Source organism: Ahaetulla prasina, chromosome 2, assembly GCF_028640845.1.
Source record: "Ahaetulla prasina isolate Xishuangbanna chromosome 2, ASM2864084v1, whole genome shotgun sequence".
NCBI classification, from domain to species: domain Eukaryota; kingdom Metazoa; phylum Chordata; class Lepidosauria; order Squamata; family Colubridae; genus Ahaetulla; species Ahaetulla prasina.
Window position 1 is genome coordinate 268904210 of NC_080540.1, and position 19212 is coordinate 268923421.

Here is a 19212-nt window from a genome sequence, read left to right on the forward strand (position 1 = left end):
CGCCAGGCTTAAAGTTGCCAAGGTTGGATCCCCTGGTTTAATCTGCACCATCAATTCTTCTATCCCAGGGGGTCTCCAATCTTGGTCCCTTTAAGACTTGTGGACTTCAACTCCCAGCTTTGCCGGCTGAGGGACTCTGGGAGTTGAAGTCCACAAGTCTTTTAAAGGGACCAAAGTTGGAGACTCCTGTTCTATCCGCTCTTGTATATTGGATTAAGAGTGGATAAAAATTAGAGCAACGCAACTCCCTACCAAAAAAACAAAAACAAAAAAACATTTGTCGAGGACAGGGAGGATTTGCAAAGCGGCTTATTCTGCCCCCTTCTGGCAGAAGAATGTAACCAGAAGCGCCAGAGCGGTTGCCAACGAGAAAAGCGCTCACCCTATGCCCATGCCGGCGCAGAAGTTAGGGAGGAGGCGCGGTGTGATGACGTAGCTCTGAGCCGCTACCCTGTGCTGCCATGGCGGCTCTCTCGGAGGCAGCGTGAGCTTGAAGAACCGGAGGTCCAGGTAACCGCGGGCTTGATTGCATGCGTGGGGGACGACGGGACTCCCAGAGATGCGAAAGGCCTTCAGCCTCTAGCTCTTGCATTTTTAGCCCCAGTTTCTCCTCTCTTAATAGATAGGCTGCAGCGTTTTAGTGGCAAGGAAGGCAGACCAGGAACAGCCGCTACTTTCCCCACATTGTCGCCTCCCTTTCAGAAAATGCCGCAGGACCATTAGATTAGATTGACGCTTCTTCGCTTGCCTGGATTGCTGTGCAGGTTGTCCTGGAAAGCCTTAAAGTGAATTCTGAAAGCAGCGCTCTTCCAAGCTTGCAATCATTGGTATTTGGGCAATGTTGCTTTTGAATAAAGTTCCTTTGGGGCAGTTGTCCGCTGGCCATTCCTGCTATCAAGGAACTCTAAAAGTAATTGCAATAAGAAAAAAGTGCCCCATTTTATTTGTTTCTAATCTTCTTTCTTTTAAAATGGAAAAGCGGGTGGCCAGTATTGAGCATAAAACCTGTATGGTCATAAACACAGTTTATGAAATCTGAATATATCAGCTATAAATTGTCATTTGCAATTTACTAAGTGTGTAATAGTTGACATTGAGACTTTTGCTCACTTCTCTCTTCGGAGCTTGTTACTATTGACTTGAAGGAAAAATTTAAATCTTCAGTTGGCTTAGAAGAGTTTGGGCAAATTTTCTAGTTCAGATTAAAAAAAAACCTAAATGGAAAAATATAATAGGATAACAGAATTGGAACATACCCTTGAGGTCTGGTTGTCTAACCCCCTGTTCAAGCAAGAAATCCTATCTCATTTCAAATAAATCATTGTCCAATCTCTTCTTAGAAATAGAATACTTGTTTTAGATGGTGTAACAAATATATTGAGGATTATTATAGAATGTTACCACCTCCCATTTCAAAATGAATGAAACAGGCTAGTCTTCAACAATAGTTTGAATTGTAAGATTTATCTTGCACATTCATATTTTAGATAAAAGAAGATGGGAGAATTGTATCCTTACTTGTTTTGCTATTTTAAACAACCTGTTTGCTTTTTATTTTAAAAGGTTGCATCTAGAAAATTTTATCCCTATGAAGTTTATAGGTAGAAGATTGCTTTCTGCTCCTGGAGAAATTTCATTTAAGAAACAATGGCAAATTACAAGCCTGTAATAGTTCAGACATTTCCAAAGCTTGGAGAAAAAATTACAAAGGATACTTTGTATTGGAAGAATTATAAGGTAATAACACATACTGTTGTTAATTATAGGAACTGAAACTGATGATGTCAATTCTTTGTAAATATTACCTGATTTGTTTTTTTAAGTGAAAAAACAAAAAATGCAAAATTTGAATATCACTTCTGCACTCTCCCATTCATGCGTGAACCTTGATTTAATGAATCCTTAGTTTATCTAACTTTAGAATCAATGGATCAGATTCCTTCCAAACATTCCCCATAAGTGCCAGAAGTTGGTTGCATTAGAGAGTGGTCTGGGTGAGATGGTTGAAGTTATGGTAATTTAACCTACATTTTACAAAACTACAGCAATCATAAAAAATATGTTAATTTTTGAGAGCCAGTTTGGTCTAGTGGTTAAGGTACAGGGCTGGAAATCAGGAGAGTTTGAGTTCTTGTCCTGCCTTAAGCATGAAAACTAGCTGGGTGACTTTGGGTAAGTCACTCTCGTTCAACCCACAAGGTCAGCCTTGGTTGTCAATTCCTGTCTCAGATCACTACACAGTTGATCTGAAAAAAGGAACTGGGCACTTGATAGGAAGAAAAAAAAATCAAAATGAAAGTACTACACCAGTGTTGGCGAACCTTTGGCGTTCTCATGTGCCGGCACCGGCACGTGAAACCATCTCACGATGAATGTGCGGCCTTGCTTGCTCCTCTTCCACGTTCCTGTGCTCAAATGCGTGGCGGTCAGCTGGCCTTCACACGTGCGGGAGTGACAATACCTGGAAGTGCGGTAATCCATCACACATGTACAAGCCGGCACCCAAACACCCGATGAACAGCTGGCCATTGCGCATGCACGCAACTTCAACTTGGAAGGTTGGGTGCCGGCCTGCGCATGTGTGCTGGAACGCCACTCTTCTGGGGTCCGCCACCCCCGCACGTGTGACGGCCAGCTAACTGGCGTGCGTTTGAGCACAGGCACGCGAAAGAGGAGCCGGTGAGGCCGCGCATTCATTGCAGGATGGTTTTGTGTGCCGCTTCTGGCACGCATGCCATAGGTTCACTGACACTATACTACACAAATAAAGTAAATCATCATGAATACCTATTTTCTTATTTTATGAAATTTTGGAGTAATTGACATTCCTCCCCCCTGAATGAGCTATTAAAATGAAGTTTCACTGTACATCTCTCCCTGTTACAATTTATGATGTTGCAATGCTGTGAATAAAAATATTTCATTTTTAAACTTACAAAAGATTGTCACTTTTCTCTTTCAGTCTTTTGTAAACAGTTTTCTAATAACATTGTCTTAAAAAGGATAATGTTTAACATTGTCCCACCTTTGTTCAGACTCCCATTCAGATAAAGGAATTTGGTGCAGTGAATAATATACACTTTTCTCCAGTTCCTCCATATAATTATGCTGTGACAGCCTCATCAAGGGTAAGATTTTAAGTTAAATTTTTGGTTTAAAATATCTAAATTTTCACACTAATTCTACTTTATATTATGGTGAATTTCTGCAAATTCATTTGCTGTACCATCCTATTTTTACTGCAGTGGAATAAATGTGTACATTTGCGGAAGCAGGCAAAACCATGCATAGGACATTCAGTTCTGTTGTATGGAAAGGACTTTTATAATCCTATAGTTTTTCTTTGGGTGCATATTTTTACTTAGATTGCTCCTTCCACTTACTTTAGCAGCAAGAGCAAAGAATTTTCTTTTGTAGCCTCTAGGTTGCCACAGAGAACTGCCTCCTAGTTGTTAAATTCTTCCCTACCTGATATGCAAGTTTATACACCAGCTCCCAGCTCATCTTGATTTCTGCTCTTTTTATCTTTATTTTTCATTGAACATTTTCCATTGATTGACGGGTCCTCTCAGGATTTAGGAAGCCCCACATCCTCCCACCCCTGATTCTTCTTGGCTGCTTCACAGTAGTTATCGGAAAGTTGGAACCACCATTTTCAGAACTTAATCTTTCAAACGGCTGCTTTACTAGAAGTGTGATTGCCATCCCATGCCCCTACTGCATAGCTTTCCTTCCCTGGAACTATTTTCAACAACTGCAGTGGAGACAGCAAATATTCACTCAATTTATTTACTTCTCAAAGGAGATAAAATCATCCACAGTCCTTTTGAGGAGCTCAGAGATCCACAGATAGAATGAGGAACTGATAGTTTCCTTCCCTGTCAGGGGACTAACCAGTTATCCGCTGCCCATACTGTACAATAACTATGAGCTGCAGGAGCCTTAAACTAATTTAGTCCCCTTTTCATTGTGGCAGAACCACAATGAAATTGTGCTTAAAACTCTAAATTGATTAATCTTACTGAAATTTTGTTCCAGGGAAAAGTTTTGTAGCCAGTTGTGGAAAACTGAATTAGTTTAGTTTAGTTTAGATTGGTTTAGATTAGTTTAGAATAGAATAGAATAGAATAGAATAGAATAGAATAGAATAGAATAGAATAGAATAGAATAGAATAGAATAGAATAGAATAGAATTTTTTATTGGCCAAGTGTGATTGGACACACAAGGAATTTGTCTTGGTGCATATGTACATAAAAGAAAAAGCATCAAGAATTCTAAGGTACAACACTTAATGATTGTCATAGGGTAAAAATAAGCAATCAGTTTATTCATTGGATTCATAATTCATAACAAACTAGAAGAAGGAAAATAAGACTTTTTTTGGCTATCTAGGAAAAGGAACATGTAACAATCCCCTTGGGTTCCTTGTGATACCAAACAATGGATCCATATGCCCTACATGAATAACCATGACCTTCTGACCTTCACTGCACAAATATTGATTCTTGCACCACCTGAGACCATAAGCAACAATGCTTTTGGCTTTTTCCTATGTCATTATGAATGAAAATTTGTGCATTGTATGTTGTTTTAGATTCACATATATGGACGATATTCACAAGAGCCAATCAAAACATTTTCCCGCTTCAAAGATGTCGCTTATTGTGCTACCTATCGAGAGGATGGCCAGCTGCTTGTTGCTGGCAGTGAAGAGGGCAGAGTTCGGATCTTTGACATTGGTGGGAGAGCACCATTAAGGCAATTTGAAGGCCACTCCAAGTAAATATGGGAACATGACTGTACTTGATTCATTGCCTAATTGTTTCAATCTACAATTGTACTTTGAAGTAATTCAAATTTCAGATGTGAGAAAACGTATTTGAAGCATCTATTTTCTCAGTTAATTAACAGATGTGTTAATTATGTTGCAGATATATTTACAAGCAATAAGTTGCCATTGTTTTATCAATTGTTTTTTTCTCTATTAATGACATTAGTCACAGTTCATTGATTTAAAAATGCTTTCTGTATAATTGTGATGTAAAATGTAGTCTTTTGGCATACATTTTGCACATAATTGTTCACTTTTGCAGCATCAGAATTGATTTGTTTAATTGTGACCGAAAACTTAATTATTAATTTAGGTTTTAATTAATGTTACTGAAAATATTAACAACCTGGAAATGTTCTACTATTGATCCAAGAAGTGTTTTCATAATTGTATGTTTTAAAAATGTGGCTAGAGTTTGTCTCTTTTTATGAATAGTGCAGAATTTTGAAATATGATTTTTTGAATATATTTAATTTGCTAATTAAAGTTTAATTGGTTAGTTGTTTATTTGCAGATCTTATAGGGTGCTCAAATTCGAACTAACTCTGGCCTATAAGCCACTTATAATATCTTGTTTAGTACATCATGCTTAACCCAGAATAACTGGATCATTATTGTTACCTTGATGGGTGAACCCAACCATTTTATTTGTATTCACTGTGGACAGCTTTTCCCTATTATTTTCTTAGATCTAGACCTAGATATATCTAGACCTAGATATATCTAGACCTAGACCTAGATATATTGTTCTAAAGTCTTGTATTAATTTTGTAAAATGATAGAGATGATTTCAGATTCAGATTCAGACTTTAAGTATCTCAGATAATCTTCAAGTAATTCAGAAAACTGTGCTAATCAGTACTCTGAAATAGTAGAATACACACTGTTTCATGCTTTGAAGGGTATGTATTGACTATACTGGTAGCAAAAATTGAGATGGCTTTATATTTATTGTTTTTTGTTGTCATTTATAGAGCAGTACACGTTGTAGGATTTCTGTCTGATAAGTACCGAATAATGTCTGGAGCAGATGATTACACAACACGGGTCTGGGATGTTTCAACCTCGTCTGAAATAGCATGCTACAAAGAGCACACAGATTATGTAAGATGTGGCTGTACTAGTAAACTGAATGCAGATCTTTTTGTAACAGGTTTGTGATTAACCTTACATTTACTGGTGGCAAAATGACTTCCTGAATGATGTTTTCGTTTCTCTACCGTTACAATATTTTCCTAATTATAAATTTCTTAGTTATTTATGTTCAAATATATTGATTTTCCTGATTCACCTTGGTTTACTGCTCTGTATTTCTTTTCTTTTTCTTATTTTTTTGTAAGAATAACTTAATTAAAATGGTAGGCTGGTAATTCAAAAATTCTGCAGACATGATGAAATCCTTAGATGGCACATTTGACCTCGGATTATAAGACACTTTATGTTGAAAACTTGGTTATTGTCGAGTGTTTTACTCTTACAGATGTTTGTAAGATGTTAGACATTGTAAGACAGCCAGTAAAGATTGTCCTTAATTTACAATCATTCATTTAGTGACTGGTTACAACAGCACTGAAAAAAATAATTAATGAGTGGTTTTCACACTACTGTTGCCACATCCCCATGGTCATGTGATCAAAATTTAGGTGCTTGGCAACTTGGATTATTTGTGATGGTTGCATTGTCCCAGGATCAGGTGATCACCATTTGTAACCTTCCCAGCCAACTTCTGACAAGCAAAGTCAATGAGGAAAGGCAAATTCCCTTAATGACTGTATGATTCACTTAACAACTGGCAAAATGTTAAAATGAAGTGCAACTCAATTAAAAACTGCCTTGTTTAGCAACAGAAATTTTGGGCTGAATTGTCGCAAGTCAAGGATGACTTGTAATCAGTTTTCCAAATTGGGCAGTTAGAAACAGGCACCTAAACTACAACAACCGTGATCAAGACAAGTAGGACAAGCTGCCACATAAAAAGCCAAATTCTTTGTGTTAAAGTATTAACAAAATTAGATTGTGTTTTAGGTCTGAAGAAAGGCACATGTGCTGTTCCTTCATGTGTTGTGAAGCACTAAATCCTTTCTTCTGGGATACATTCTAGGTTCCTATGACCATACAGTGAAAGTATATGATACACGGACAGACAAAAGTATTATGAGGATAGAACATGGGCAGCCAGTTGAGAGTGTTAATCTGTTTCCTTCTGAAGGTCTTCTTGTGACAGCAGGTATTTCTTTCAATCATAAGTTTTTTTTCCGTCTCTCTTTGCCATCTTTATTTTAAGCAAAACATCCTGTTTTTATTTCCATATGCAAAAACTCACTCACTCCCCCCTTCCTTCCTTCCTTCCTTCCACAAGCGTGGGCTGGAATAGGATATCAAGTCCCTGTAAACTGTGATTAGTGACCTGCAGTTGCTTAATGCACTTTGGGATTTGCAAGCCTTTTTTAGGTCACAGTCTAGTTTCTTCAGCACTTTCTCCAAGTGAAAGTGCTGAATCTATTACAAGCTATTTTGTTAATAAAAAAATGTGGGTGGGTGGGTGATTAATAGATTGGGAAGAGAAGTAAACTATGGAAATTGCCTTCCAAAAATGTATGTATAAAATACTATTTTTTTAAACTTTGCAGGTGGTCGCTACATTAAAATCTGGGATATCCTTAAAGGAGGCCAGCTATTAGTGTCCTTGAGAAATCACCATAAAACTGTAACCTGTTTGTGTTTGAGTAGTTCTGGTCAAAGGCTGCTTTCAGGCTCCCTAGATCGGTTTGTATTTTTCAGCATTTTGTATCAAGCTTCTAATAGTTGTGTGCAATGAATGCATATTCAATTGAAAAATTGAAAACTGGACATACAGCTTAGTAGCCTTCCCAAAATATTGTGCGTGCATTTCTTTCATTTTCTGAAGACAAAGCTGAAACTTGAAAGTTTACTGAATCTCCGAATCAGGGCTAGAGGTCTAATGATGTGGTTTTGGTGCCATTAATAAATTGCTGTCTTTCCATTAGCTGAAAGGAAATGTGACCATTTTATTCATATATATGAACAAAGAAACTCATTCTCAGGAAGGGGTACATAGAGTTACAGCCATATACAGAGATCTTTTTATGGCAATTGCATAAATCAGTAATACAAGGATCACTTTTACAATCTGAGGTAACTTTTGAAGTTATTTTTCATCCTAATTCCTGATGGTCTGATGTTGTCATGGCATGATGTGTAAAAAGCCTGAAGATATTCTTCAGTGTTTGGCTGGGAAGAGTGGGAGCTTTAGGGGTTGTTGTTTCAGGTATATTCAATTTTTCAAAGTAAAAAAAGTTGGTCTTGCCTGCTTGAGCAGAAGGAAAAGTAACCCCTCAGATAAGGATATTAAATGATATGCTTATTGTGTACTTTATTTTATTAAATACGGGGGGGTCCTCAACTTACAACTACAATTGAGCCCAAAATTTCCGTTGCTAAGCAACAGTTGAGTTTTGCCCCATTTTACAACCTTTCTTGCCACAGTTGTTAAGTGAATCACTGCAGTTGTTAAGTTGGTAATGTGGTTGTTAAGTGAATCTGCTTCCTCACTGACTTTGGTTGTCAGAAGTTTAGAAATGGTGATCACATGACCCCAGGACACAGCAACCACCATGAATACATGCCAGTTGCCAAATGGCCAAATTTTGATCATGTGTGCCTCAGGGAAGCTCCAAGGGCTGTGCTTGTGAAAAACTGACATAAGTCACTTTTATCAATGCCATTGTAACTTTAAATGTTCACTAAACAAATGGTTGTAAGCTGAGGACTATCTGTATTGACAAAATTACAGCAGAGGGCTGACTATGGTATGGACATTTTCTTTTTTAGGCATGTGAAGATTTACAGTACAACTTCCTACAAAGTAGTGCACAGTTTTAACTATGAAGCATCAATTCTCAGTCTTGCATTAGCAGTAAGTAGTATAATCTGATGGGTATACAGATAATAGGAATTTGTATGTCTGTATTGTTCTAGGCCAAAAAGTGTTTTGGCTTGCTTTTTGTTTAACATAATGCAATGAACCCAGCTATTCTTTTATTTTGTAGGCCTTCAGATTTTGTCAGTAAAAATGCTTATCAGTTTTAAGTTTTTGAATATAAGATGCTGGATACAAAGACATTGATAAAAATAGATCTCGTTAAAGAAGGCAGTTGTGCATATGCCATGCTTTTCAATTATATTTTTTCAAATTTACATGGCTGCCCATATAAATAATATACGTGGCTGGCTAATAAAGAAGTAGAAGCAAAAACATGCAAATAAGATAACAATAAAAGACACCAATTAAAAGTACTGAACTCCCCAGTCATTTCAACACCTATAATCTGGATTCCACTGATATCCTGACTCTACTAATCTTACTCAACCCGATACCTCCAAATCTATTGGACTATAACTCTTGATTTCTGGATAATATAGTCAATATCCTAGCTCCCGGAAATTTGGTAATGTAGTCTAGCATAATCGGAGGACATCAGAAAAGATAACATAAAATGTAAAGTCTTTAATGATATTAGTTTGTTGCAGCACAGATACAGAAAGACATGAATGTTTTAGAAAAGGGCTCTATCAGGAGTGTTGCCTCATTGTTTATTAATTAAACTTTAGGGCCAAAGATAAGGGATTCATTGCATTTTTGAGATTGTACATGCATGAATAATTGAACAAAGCAAATAAAAGAGATTTAATGAGCTTTTAGCCTCTTTAACACAATGGAATACTTACTGTATTTACCAGAGTATAAGACGCACCTTAGTTTTTGGGGAGGAAAATAAGAAAAAAGCTGATTGGCAGGTGGATTGGCCTCCCAGAATACCCCCAATCAGCTGTTCCCAGAGGTGAATTTTAGCAACAGTTTCCTTGGTTGTGAAAAAAAAGCCTCTGAAGCTGTATTTTGGTGCTTCTTTTCTGATGCTTTTTTCGCCTCTGAAACCTCCACTTGAGAAGCTGGGTGGGGCTACATTTGGAGTATAAGACGCACCCAGATTTTCACCCTCTTTTTTGGGGGAAAAAGGTGGTCTTGTACTCCCCAAAATACGGTAATATATGAATTGAATAGTTGGGCTAAAGAATTTTTTTTATACAAGTTTTTATTGATTTTTAATTTCCCCCCCTCCACACAAACACAATTCATAAACAGTGTAGTGACCTTATCTTATACCGTTCAAATTATTCAAATATGTTTCTTAATTACAAATTTTGCCAAAATATTTTTCCCCCTAACTTTTTATTCCTTTCCTAATATTTCTTTGCTTGTTTTATTAAATGACATCTTTTTTTGCCCTTTGTTTTCTAATTTCTTCATTTTTATTCATATTCATTCCCTTTCATTCCTTTTCTTTTTTTTAATTATTTCAATTTTTATTCTTTGTATATTTTTGGGGTTGTCATTTCTCCATTTCCTTTTCACAGCAACCTTTTCTTACATACCTTTCATTCCCTCCTTTCTTCATTCCTACTTTCTTCTCCCTTCCTCTCCTATTCCTTCCCTATTTCCCTTTCCTTCTCCTCATCCACCCCACTTCCTCCCTCTAACCTTCTCTCCTACACTTATCTCCCTCACCTTACCTCCCCTCCTTTTCCCTTTCTTCTTTCTCTTTCCCTCTTTCTCCCTTCCACCTCTCTCCTTATCTCTTATCTCTTGCTGTATCTAGTTTCAATTTCTCTAATGTCCAGACATCCCCAATTCTCTTATTTATTACACATATTTTTCCAACCTCCTCTCCTATATTTTAAACTTTAACATTATCTTCATCTTATTCCATTTATATCATATAATCAATTAATATAACTTTCCACCTCTTATTATTTTAACATTTCTATTCAAAATTCAATACTTATATTTTCTTCCAACAATATACATCATTTACTAACATTTCAATTTTATCCCATTTTACATCTTAAAATTCAATTATCTTCATTTATAAACCGTGCCATTCCAAATTTCCTCTCTGAATTTTCCATTCTTTTTTTAAAAAATTAACATTTCTTTCTTAATCATCAACTTTATTTTTCCCTCATTCCATATATTAACCCACACACATACACAAAAAGAAAAGAAAGATAAAGAAGCAAATCTATCACTACTTTAATTTCTTTTCTTTTATCCATTTTTCATCTACCTCTAACCATTTTCTTTCAGTCTCTCCCATATCCCTTCTCTTAATATTTTCCTCCCTTTCTTCCCTTCTTTCATTTTCTTTCTCCCTTTCCTTCTTTCCCACTTTTCTCTAACTGTCACTCTTTTGATGCCCCCCCCTCAATTTTTCTCTATTTCTTCCTCTTCTCTTTCGTCTTTCACTGCTAAACCCAGTGTAATCATCTATTTTTCTCACTATCTTTTTCATTTTTTAGTTGTCCTTCTCAATCTTTTCTTTTTCATTTTCCCCCTTTTTAAAAAATTTTTTCCTTCTCTCCATTTTTACTTTTCCACTATCAATCCCAATATAATCATCTGTATTCTCCTCACTGATTTCTTTTCCAGCCATATGTCTCGCAGACTCTCAGATCATCAAAAGCATCTCCCACAATTCCTCCCAATTTTCCATATTTCTAATAAAAGGAGAAAGACTTTTTAAATCTGTTTATAACCAAAATTCAAGTCCATATATTTCTTTTCTTCTTTATTTCTGGAAGAGTCTACCCAGTATGTCTTTAAAATATTCCGATAAGTATTTATCAGTTGTACTTCCCCTCCTTCCTGTGCAAGTTCACAGCAGATGTCCAAACAATGCTTTTTTCCCACGCTAGTCTAAATGCTCTGATACTTTCTCTTCCAGCAGATGATTCTTTCCCGTTCACAAATGCTTCAGCTACAAAGTGTCCATTATTAGTCCACCAAATTTATCATTTCCTGAATTAGTTTTTGTTAGCAAACGAAGTTTTCTTTCTGTTTTTTGTTTCTTTTAATATTTAATCTCTTCCACAGTCAAATTGAAATTCAGATGAAAAGTTTTTCTGGGGCTTTAATTTCCAAATTCCATTTTCCCCCTCTCTCTTCTATTTATACTTCCGCATGCCAGTTTAACCGCTGATTCAAATTAAAAACTTCTTTCAAGCCTTAGTAATTTTTCTTTTTACCTATATGGTGGCAAATCACTTTTCCGGTAAGAGTCCTCCGTTCGGTCACCTCTCCTGCTCCAATCTTTGGGTGTGATCACCCCTGCTAGTGACAGCTCAATGGCTGTCTTTCAATGCCGCCAGGTCGGAGGCTAATGTCAGCACTCCAGGGAATTTGCCACTTCCCTGTTCATGCCGATCTGTTCCTCCTTTCTTCGCTGTCTCTATAGGACAGCTATGATCCCAAAAAGGGATCCCCAGAACAGCAGGAATATTGGCGATCCTCAGGTTCCTCGAGGAGCCCTGAGAATCTCCGTCCCGCAGCCACGTTGGCCACGCTACCTCCTCGTTGGGCTAAAGAATTTGATTGGGCTTAATTTCATAAGTCTCTTAATTTAATATAGTTTTATTTGATTAAAATCTTTCAGCCTGACATTGTAGAACGCCTCTTCATGTTTAATATGAGGAGTTAATTTCTCTGTGAGGCAGTATTTTCAAAAAATTAATACCATTGAACTTAATGTATCGATTAAACCAACTTTGTTTTCCTTTATAGCCTGAGGATGAAGCTTTGGTTGTAGGTATGACAAATGGCATATTGAATGTTAAACATCGGAAGCATGAAGGAGTAAAAGAGGTTTTGCATCGGAGAAGGCCTGCATACCGAACCTTTGTGAGAGGAAAAAATTATCTGCCAAAGCAGGTATGCAAAAAAAGGTGCTCAGAGAAAGCCCTATTTTTGTTAATGAATAGCATGAAGAAGTAAAGATGTGAAGGGTAAAATTGGGCTATATTTCACTGGATATTAACTCTTAATGCGAAGGGAACCAGGTTGAAAAAACTGATATGGAGTAGCCAATTAAAAAGAAAAATAAGCAAAGATGCTATTGGTAAACTGGATACTAAACATTTAAAATGTTAAGCATTAAAATATTATGCATTTAAAATACAGATGTGGGCAGGTGGGAAACATGGTGATAGAAATAATCAAGTTGTAACCATATTTGTTCAAAGCCAAGTGAACAAAGTTTGGAAGGCCTTAGAAAAGTCTGTTGTCTACTGAGACCATGTCTCACTGAGTTAATTGGATCTTTTTTAACATGTAAAAGGATCTGTTTTATTTATATAATAATTATCCTGCCTGGTCTTGTACTGCATAGATGACAGTTTAAGTAAGTGAAGAATTAAAGTATAAAATGACACAAATGGATGATTATTTGAAATATTGAAAAGCTTGTGGTGGGGTTTTCACCAGGAAATTCAAAGTTTACTTATGGTCACTTTTGTCTTGGCTTCCCCAAATGAGCTCTGTCATTGCTGATATACAGAAGAATATTTCCACTTTTTTATATGGTCTGTGCAGGGAGTTTGGGGAAATAGTCCAGAAGGTATTCTGGATTGCAGTGATATTGTTTAAGATCATTGCCTAAAATTACCTAGTTAGGTGAGAAACCAGAAATCAGTATCTCTTTTTTTCCATGTTGGGAATATGAAGCAGTACACTGAGGGAACAACCTTGCAAGAACAATCTGTTTGTGTTATGGATTCCAGTTGGCAGAGGAGATTAATTAAGACAAGAAGAAAATGAAGCTAAAACGGGATTTTTTTTAACCACTTATATGTTGTTGACTGTTCTCTGACTCTTTTCCTGTCATTAGGATGATTTATTTGTCAGCAAGCCTGTGAAGAACTATTTGAAGAAATATGACAAGTTCCTGCGAACTTTCCAGGTTTCCAAGGCTCTGGATGTAGTACTTCAAGTAAGATTATGTTACCATCTGCTTTATACATTTATACATTGCAGTGGATGTGGTCAATATTTTCACAAATATAAGCCTTCTGCTATATATGCAATAACATTGGTACTATTGTTAATAGTGGGGAATAACAAATGTAATATTAAAAGGTATTGGAGAAATCCTTTGTAGATCTTATGTGAAGAAATATGAAGGATTAGGAAAACAAAGACACAACATTGTTTTGAGTATTGCTTGTTAGAATCTCTTTATATTTTAATTGAATTTTACAAATTGATCACATTGTAAGTTGCAGTATTTCAATGTTTGTACAGAACAAACATTGTCTTATTACTATTTTACACTTTTAATTCCTAAAGTAGCAAAGTGGTTTTAGATTGGTAAAAGATGCTGCTAAAAGCATTTCAGGTTTTCAGATTTGGTTTATATCCTCCAAAGGAAAATAAGAGCCCTTAATATTTCCTCAAAATTTCCATCTTCAGACAGAGCAACCTTTAATCCAAATTGTGGGTGGGGAACTGAGTCTGGCCTGGGGACTGGCTTGAGTTCTCCACTGCTCTAACAAGTTGAAAGATAACAGGTTAAGTTCTCCCTTCCCAAAGGACCTTTATGGACAGTATCTCTTCTGCCCATGAAAGGAGGTGAGGGCCATTGCTTTCCACTGCTCTTGCATGGACAACGGGCAGTGGTAGAGAGCATCTTTTCTTATCTTTCACTGCATGGAAAACTTTTGTTTGCAGGAGGAAACAAAGTGGTAAAAGGTAGACATGGTTCTCACCTCATGTGTTTCCTTCCTGAGAACAAAGCTAAAACAGAACTGTTTGAAAGCAAATCACACAATAATGCCAGGGAGGAGAAGGTTGTTTGAGGAAAGTACTGAGACTTACTTGAAGCCATGTGGGCCAGGTTAGATCAGTTAAGTGGTTCCTCCACTCAGGTTGGCAAGTGCTCTGTAGGATTTCATATTGACGCCTTTCCTTCATGGAGAAGCCAGATTTTGAATTAAGTACCATTGGTGTGCAAATCATATATACTGTGCCACTGACTTGGAATCTCCCCACTTCAGGTTCTTATATCAGCATATAATTATTTTTTTAAGGAAAAGTAGAACTAAAAGATTTTAGTGCACTTTTTATATGTAGTTGTTACCTGCTTTTCATCATTAAATATGAAAGTGGAATGAGCCATTTTAAAAATATAATTTATTCATATGAGAAAGCAACATATAAGATTACCTTGACCTAGAAATAACTGTAAATTAAATTACGTTGGTTTGGAAAACAAAACTAAAGTTTCATTAATGATCCTTGAACAGCTGCTTGCAATCAAGACCCTTAACAGATGTGTCCTTGGCACAGCAATTAGACAAGATTGCAACAAGCTGCTCTGCGAGTGGCTTTTAAATGTAAACTCTTACATTCCAAATCAACTCATTTTTCTTTATGTATTAGAATACATCTGAGTTGTTGAAATACCTGAGAACATTTTATTGTAAAAATGTGTTCTTGAATACTTTCTCCTTCTAGGGCCCTGAGAAAAAGAATCCACCTGAAGTTACAGTTGCTGTCATGCAAGAATTAAACCGCAGAGGAACCCTGAAAAATGCACTTGCTGGCCGGGATGAAAAGCAGCTCAATGTCCTCCTTTCTTTCTTAATAAGGTAATTTACCAGGTTAGTTGTCAGAGGCAACTACATAGTAATCCAAATTGGAATAAATTGCCTGGGATATTCTAATTTTAGAATGATGGGGTTTTCCAATTCTTTTTTTAAAGTTTGGATGAGTTTTATTGGACCAAAGGGGATGGAGAAATATCAGAATACGAAAGAACTTAATACAATGATGCACTATAGTTTGATTTAAAATCACAACTTAAAACACAGAGTCTCAGCCCAAGTGGCCCATAACATTTAAACAATTATTATAAATCAGCTAAGCATCATTTTGCATGAAGAATTAATACTTAAAACCATCTTCATGGGTAGCATCTTGATCCCAGGCTATAATTTTGGGGAAGGTTGGTTCCAGGGGACAGGTGCTAGGTGGGACAAAAGCTCCTAACCATGTAATTTGGAAGTTTTTTCCTGATAAAGAAGAGCCGAATTTCCTTTTTTTCTCCAGGAGGTCATTAAAAGTGAAAAAATGGGTATGATAGGAAGTTTAACATCTGGCTATTAATTACATTTGCAGAAATGTGACTGATGCAAGATATGCTCCTGTACTGATAAATGTTGCAGAACTCATTATAGGTACGTTCATATATCAAATATGTGAATAAAATTGACATTTACCCAGGTATTTCAAAACTGCATTCATTTTGTTGCTCGTGAAAGAATACAATCCACAAATAAGCATAAAAGTAGCTGTAATCCAATGGGAAATTGAATGTTTGCATATAAGGAGGTTCCAGATCTAAGCACCCAATGGGCCGGATCCGACTTGGGGCTGAGTTTGACACCCCTGAACTTTAGGGCATCTTGAGCTTTTAGGGGGTGGCTCAAGAAGGCTCATGGATAATTTTGTGTCTCTTTGTTGCCCTGTCTCTCAAACTGACATTGGTGTTTTTCAGCTGTTTATTTTCAGTTAGTGAAGTGGCAAGAAAGCAAGGAATTAGAGATAGAAAAAAACTCACTTGCTCCATCCCTTTCTGTAGTAACAAGACGCTGGCTACCAAATTATTTTTTTTATTTATATCTGGTTTAAAATTGTTCTAGAAAAGAGGCAGTTGGGAATTCTTAGTATGTATTTAACCTCATGAGGTACATACTCTAAATGCCATTAATTTACATATTTTCTTTTCCAGATATATATATGCCTGTGATTGGACAATCCCCAGTTATTGATAAGCAGTTTCTGAAACTTCAAAATCTTGTAGAGAAAGAGATTGATTATCAAGAGGAATTGCTAGAAGTTTTGGGAATGATGGATGCACTGTTTGCTACCATGACAAGAAAACAATCCAGTTCCATGGATGTGAACAAAACAGTTGAGCTATAAAAAAAAACACTGGAACTGTGCTGAGAAATTTCACCAGTGGAATCTACATTTAAGCTCTTATTTGCACCCAAAAGTAAACATTACTTTTGACTGGAGAGTGACACATCTTCTGAAATATTTTAAGGCAGCCAGGGTGGATTTTTAAATTCAAATGCTATTTTATTTTAACCCTTTTATTTATGCAAATTCATCAGGCTTTCTGTTTTAGATTATCCAAATATTTTTCTAATCATTAAAATTGTCAGCTGCTAAAGTAGAAATGAATGCCAGAACTTGAGGAAAACTGTTATCATATCTTACTTGCAAACTCTCTCATGGGACCATTTGTATTTAATCAGGTCTGCTTTCATTTGGAAAAACCAAGCCTTTGGAGATGTTTCTGTGCCAACTTTCAACAAAATTATTTCTATAAAAATATTCTGTATATGTATCGTATCTAAGGATGCTTATGCTGACTCTTTTAAAATTTTAAATTCTAAGAATTTATCATAAACATGTACTTTCTGTTGATACCTCAGTAGATGAAAATAAATGATAACAGTTGGCTAAACAATATCTTTTTCCTCCTTCACATAAGAATAAGAGCATGTTGTCAGCCAACAACTAGGATTATTTAGGAATCTAATCCAACTAGCAAATTATTCTTGGACAATGTGGGATTGTCTGATTATTATTTCTAATTGCAAAGAATGCATATTTAAGCTTAAACTACTACTGACTGACTGTATCATCAAGCAGTCGCTTAGTGATTATATGTTTCCAGCCTAGTCCTTCAAGTCTTCCAATGGTGCACTCATTGCTAGTATAATTGAGTCCATTCATTTTGCTGCTGGTCATCCTGTTTTGTTTTTTTCCCCTTTCCTTCCACCTTTCCCAGTGTTACATACTTCTCAAGAAAGCTAAACTTGTAATTGTAGTCTGGACATTTGTGCTTCAAGTGAAAACTGGATTGATTTGTTGAATTATCCATTTGTTTGGATTCTTGGCTATACGTGATATTTTCATGAGTCTTCTCCGATGTCAAAGTTCAAAATCATCAATATGCTTTCCATCTTGCTTCTTAAAAGTACAACTTTTCCCTTCCATAAATTGTCACAGGAAAACCATTGCCTGCATAATTATGATCTTTGCTAGACACAGATATATCATAGCACTGAATATCTTCCAAGGCCTTCATTGCTACTCAACCAAATGCTAGTCTGTAGCATACTACTTGACTGCTGTTTCTTTTGCTGTTGATAATTCTTAAAAACAGAAGCTATCAACAGTTACTGTTCTTGCTATCATTAGCATGGCCTTTTTTTTTTAGTATTAATCTCATTTTTTTTCACCATGTTTCTTGACTTTAATACTAGAATTTGTAAATCATTTACATTTATCTGAAATAAGTCCAGCACGGCATAGATCATTTATGTTCTTTCCTGTTTTAAAACCAGAGTCATCTTTCAATCCAGTTTCCTTCAGTATAGATTGTCTCAACCTTGGTCCCTTTAAGACTTCCAATGGTGCACTCATTGCTAGTATAATTGAGTCCATTCATTTTGCTGCTGGTCATCCTGTTTTGCTTTTTTCCCCTTTCCTTCCACCTTTCCCAGTGTTACATACTTCTCAAGAAAGCTAAACTTGTAATTGTAGTCTGGACATTTGTGCTTCAAGTGAAAACTGGATTGATTTGTTGAATTATCCATTTGTTTGGATTCTTGGCTATACGTGATATTTTCATGAGTCTTCTCCGATGTCAAAGTTCAAAATCATCAATATGCTTTCCATCTTGTTTCTTAAAAGTACAACTTTTCCCTTCCATAAATTGTCACAGGAAAACCATTGCCTGCATAATTATGATCTTTGCTAGACACAGATATATCATAGCACTGAATATCTTCCAAGGCCTTCATTGCTACTCAACCAAATGCTAGTCTGTAGCATACTGCTTGACTGCTGTTTCTTTTGCTGTTGATAATTCTTAAAAACAGAAGCTATCAACAGTTACTGTTCTTGCTATCATTAGCATGGCCTTTTTTTTTTAGTATTAATCTCATTTTTTTTCACCATGTTTCTTGACTTTAATACTAGAATTTGTAAATCATTTACATTTATCTGAAATAAGTCCAGCACGGCATAGATCATTTATGTTCTTTCCTGTTTTAAAACCAGAGTCATCTTTCAATCCAGTTTCCTTCAGTATAGATCAGGGGTCTCCAACCTTGGTCCCTTTAAGACCCTGGCTGAGGAACTCTGGGAGTTGAAGTCCACAAGTCTTAAAGGGACCAAGGTTGGAGACCCCTGGTATAGAGCCATCATATATGTTAAATAACTTAAAGGGAAAGCTTTGTCTCATAGAATCACAGGACTGAAAGGGAGGGATCTTGGAGGTCTTGTAATCCAACCCCCTATCCAATCTTGAAAACCTCCTGAAAACTTCCAGCAATGGAGAACCCACAACTCTGGGAGGCAAACTTGTTCCTTAATAGTTCTCACTATCAGGAAATTTCTATTTCCAAGTTGGATCTCCCTATGACAAGCTTCCATCCATTGCTTTTTATC

General features: G+C 36.3%; 1 protein-coding gene across 1 annotated transcript; it reads left to right on the top strand.

Moving 5' to 3' along the window:
• The first annotated feature begins 354 nt into the window (after nt 1-354).
• On the top strand, nt 355-17221 carry UTP15 (UTP15 small subunit processome component). The gene is made up of 13 exons (XM_058168970.1): nt 355-510; nt 1564-1737; nt 3036-3128; nt 4596-4780; nt 5807-5985; nt 6934-7059; nt 7463-7598; nt 8685-8769; nt 12472-12618; nt 13574-13675; nt 15199-15332; nt 15862-15920; nt 16475-17221. Exons 2-13 carry the CDS (start codon nt 1648-1650, stop codon nt 16666-16668), a joined length of 1530 nt encoding a protein of 509 aa, XP_058024953.1. The 5' UTR covers nt 355-510; nt 1564-1647; the 3' UTR covers nt 16669-17221.
• The last annotated feature ends 1991 nt before the right edge of the window (nt 17222-19212 follow it).

Bases quoted from the DNA above. Each gene is read 5' to 3' on its own strand.
- UTP15 (XM_058168970.1), top strand. From the start codon at position 1,648: ATGGCAAATTACAAGCCTGTAATAGTTCAGACATTTCCAAAGCTTGGA. The intron at 12,619-13,573 runs GTATGCAAAAAA...TCCTGTCATTAG, and splicing joins AAAATTATCTGCCAAAGCAG to GATGATTTATTTGTCAGCAA. The intron at 13,676-15,198 runs GTAAGATTATGT...TTCTCCTTCTAG, and splicing joins CTCTGGATGTAGTACTTCAA to GGCCCTGAGAAAAAGAATCC.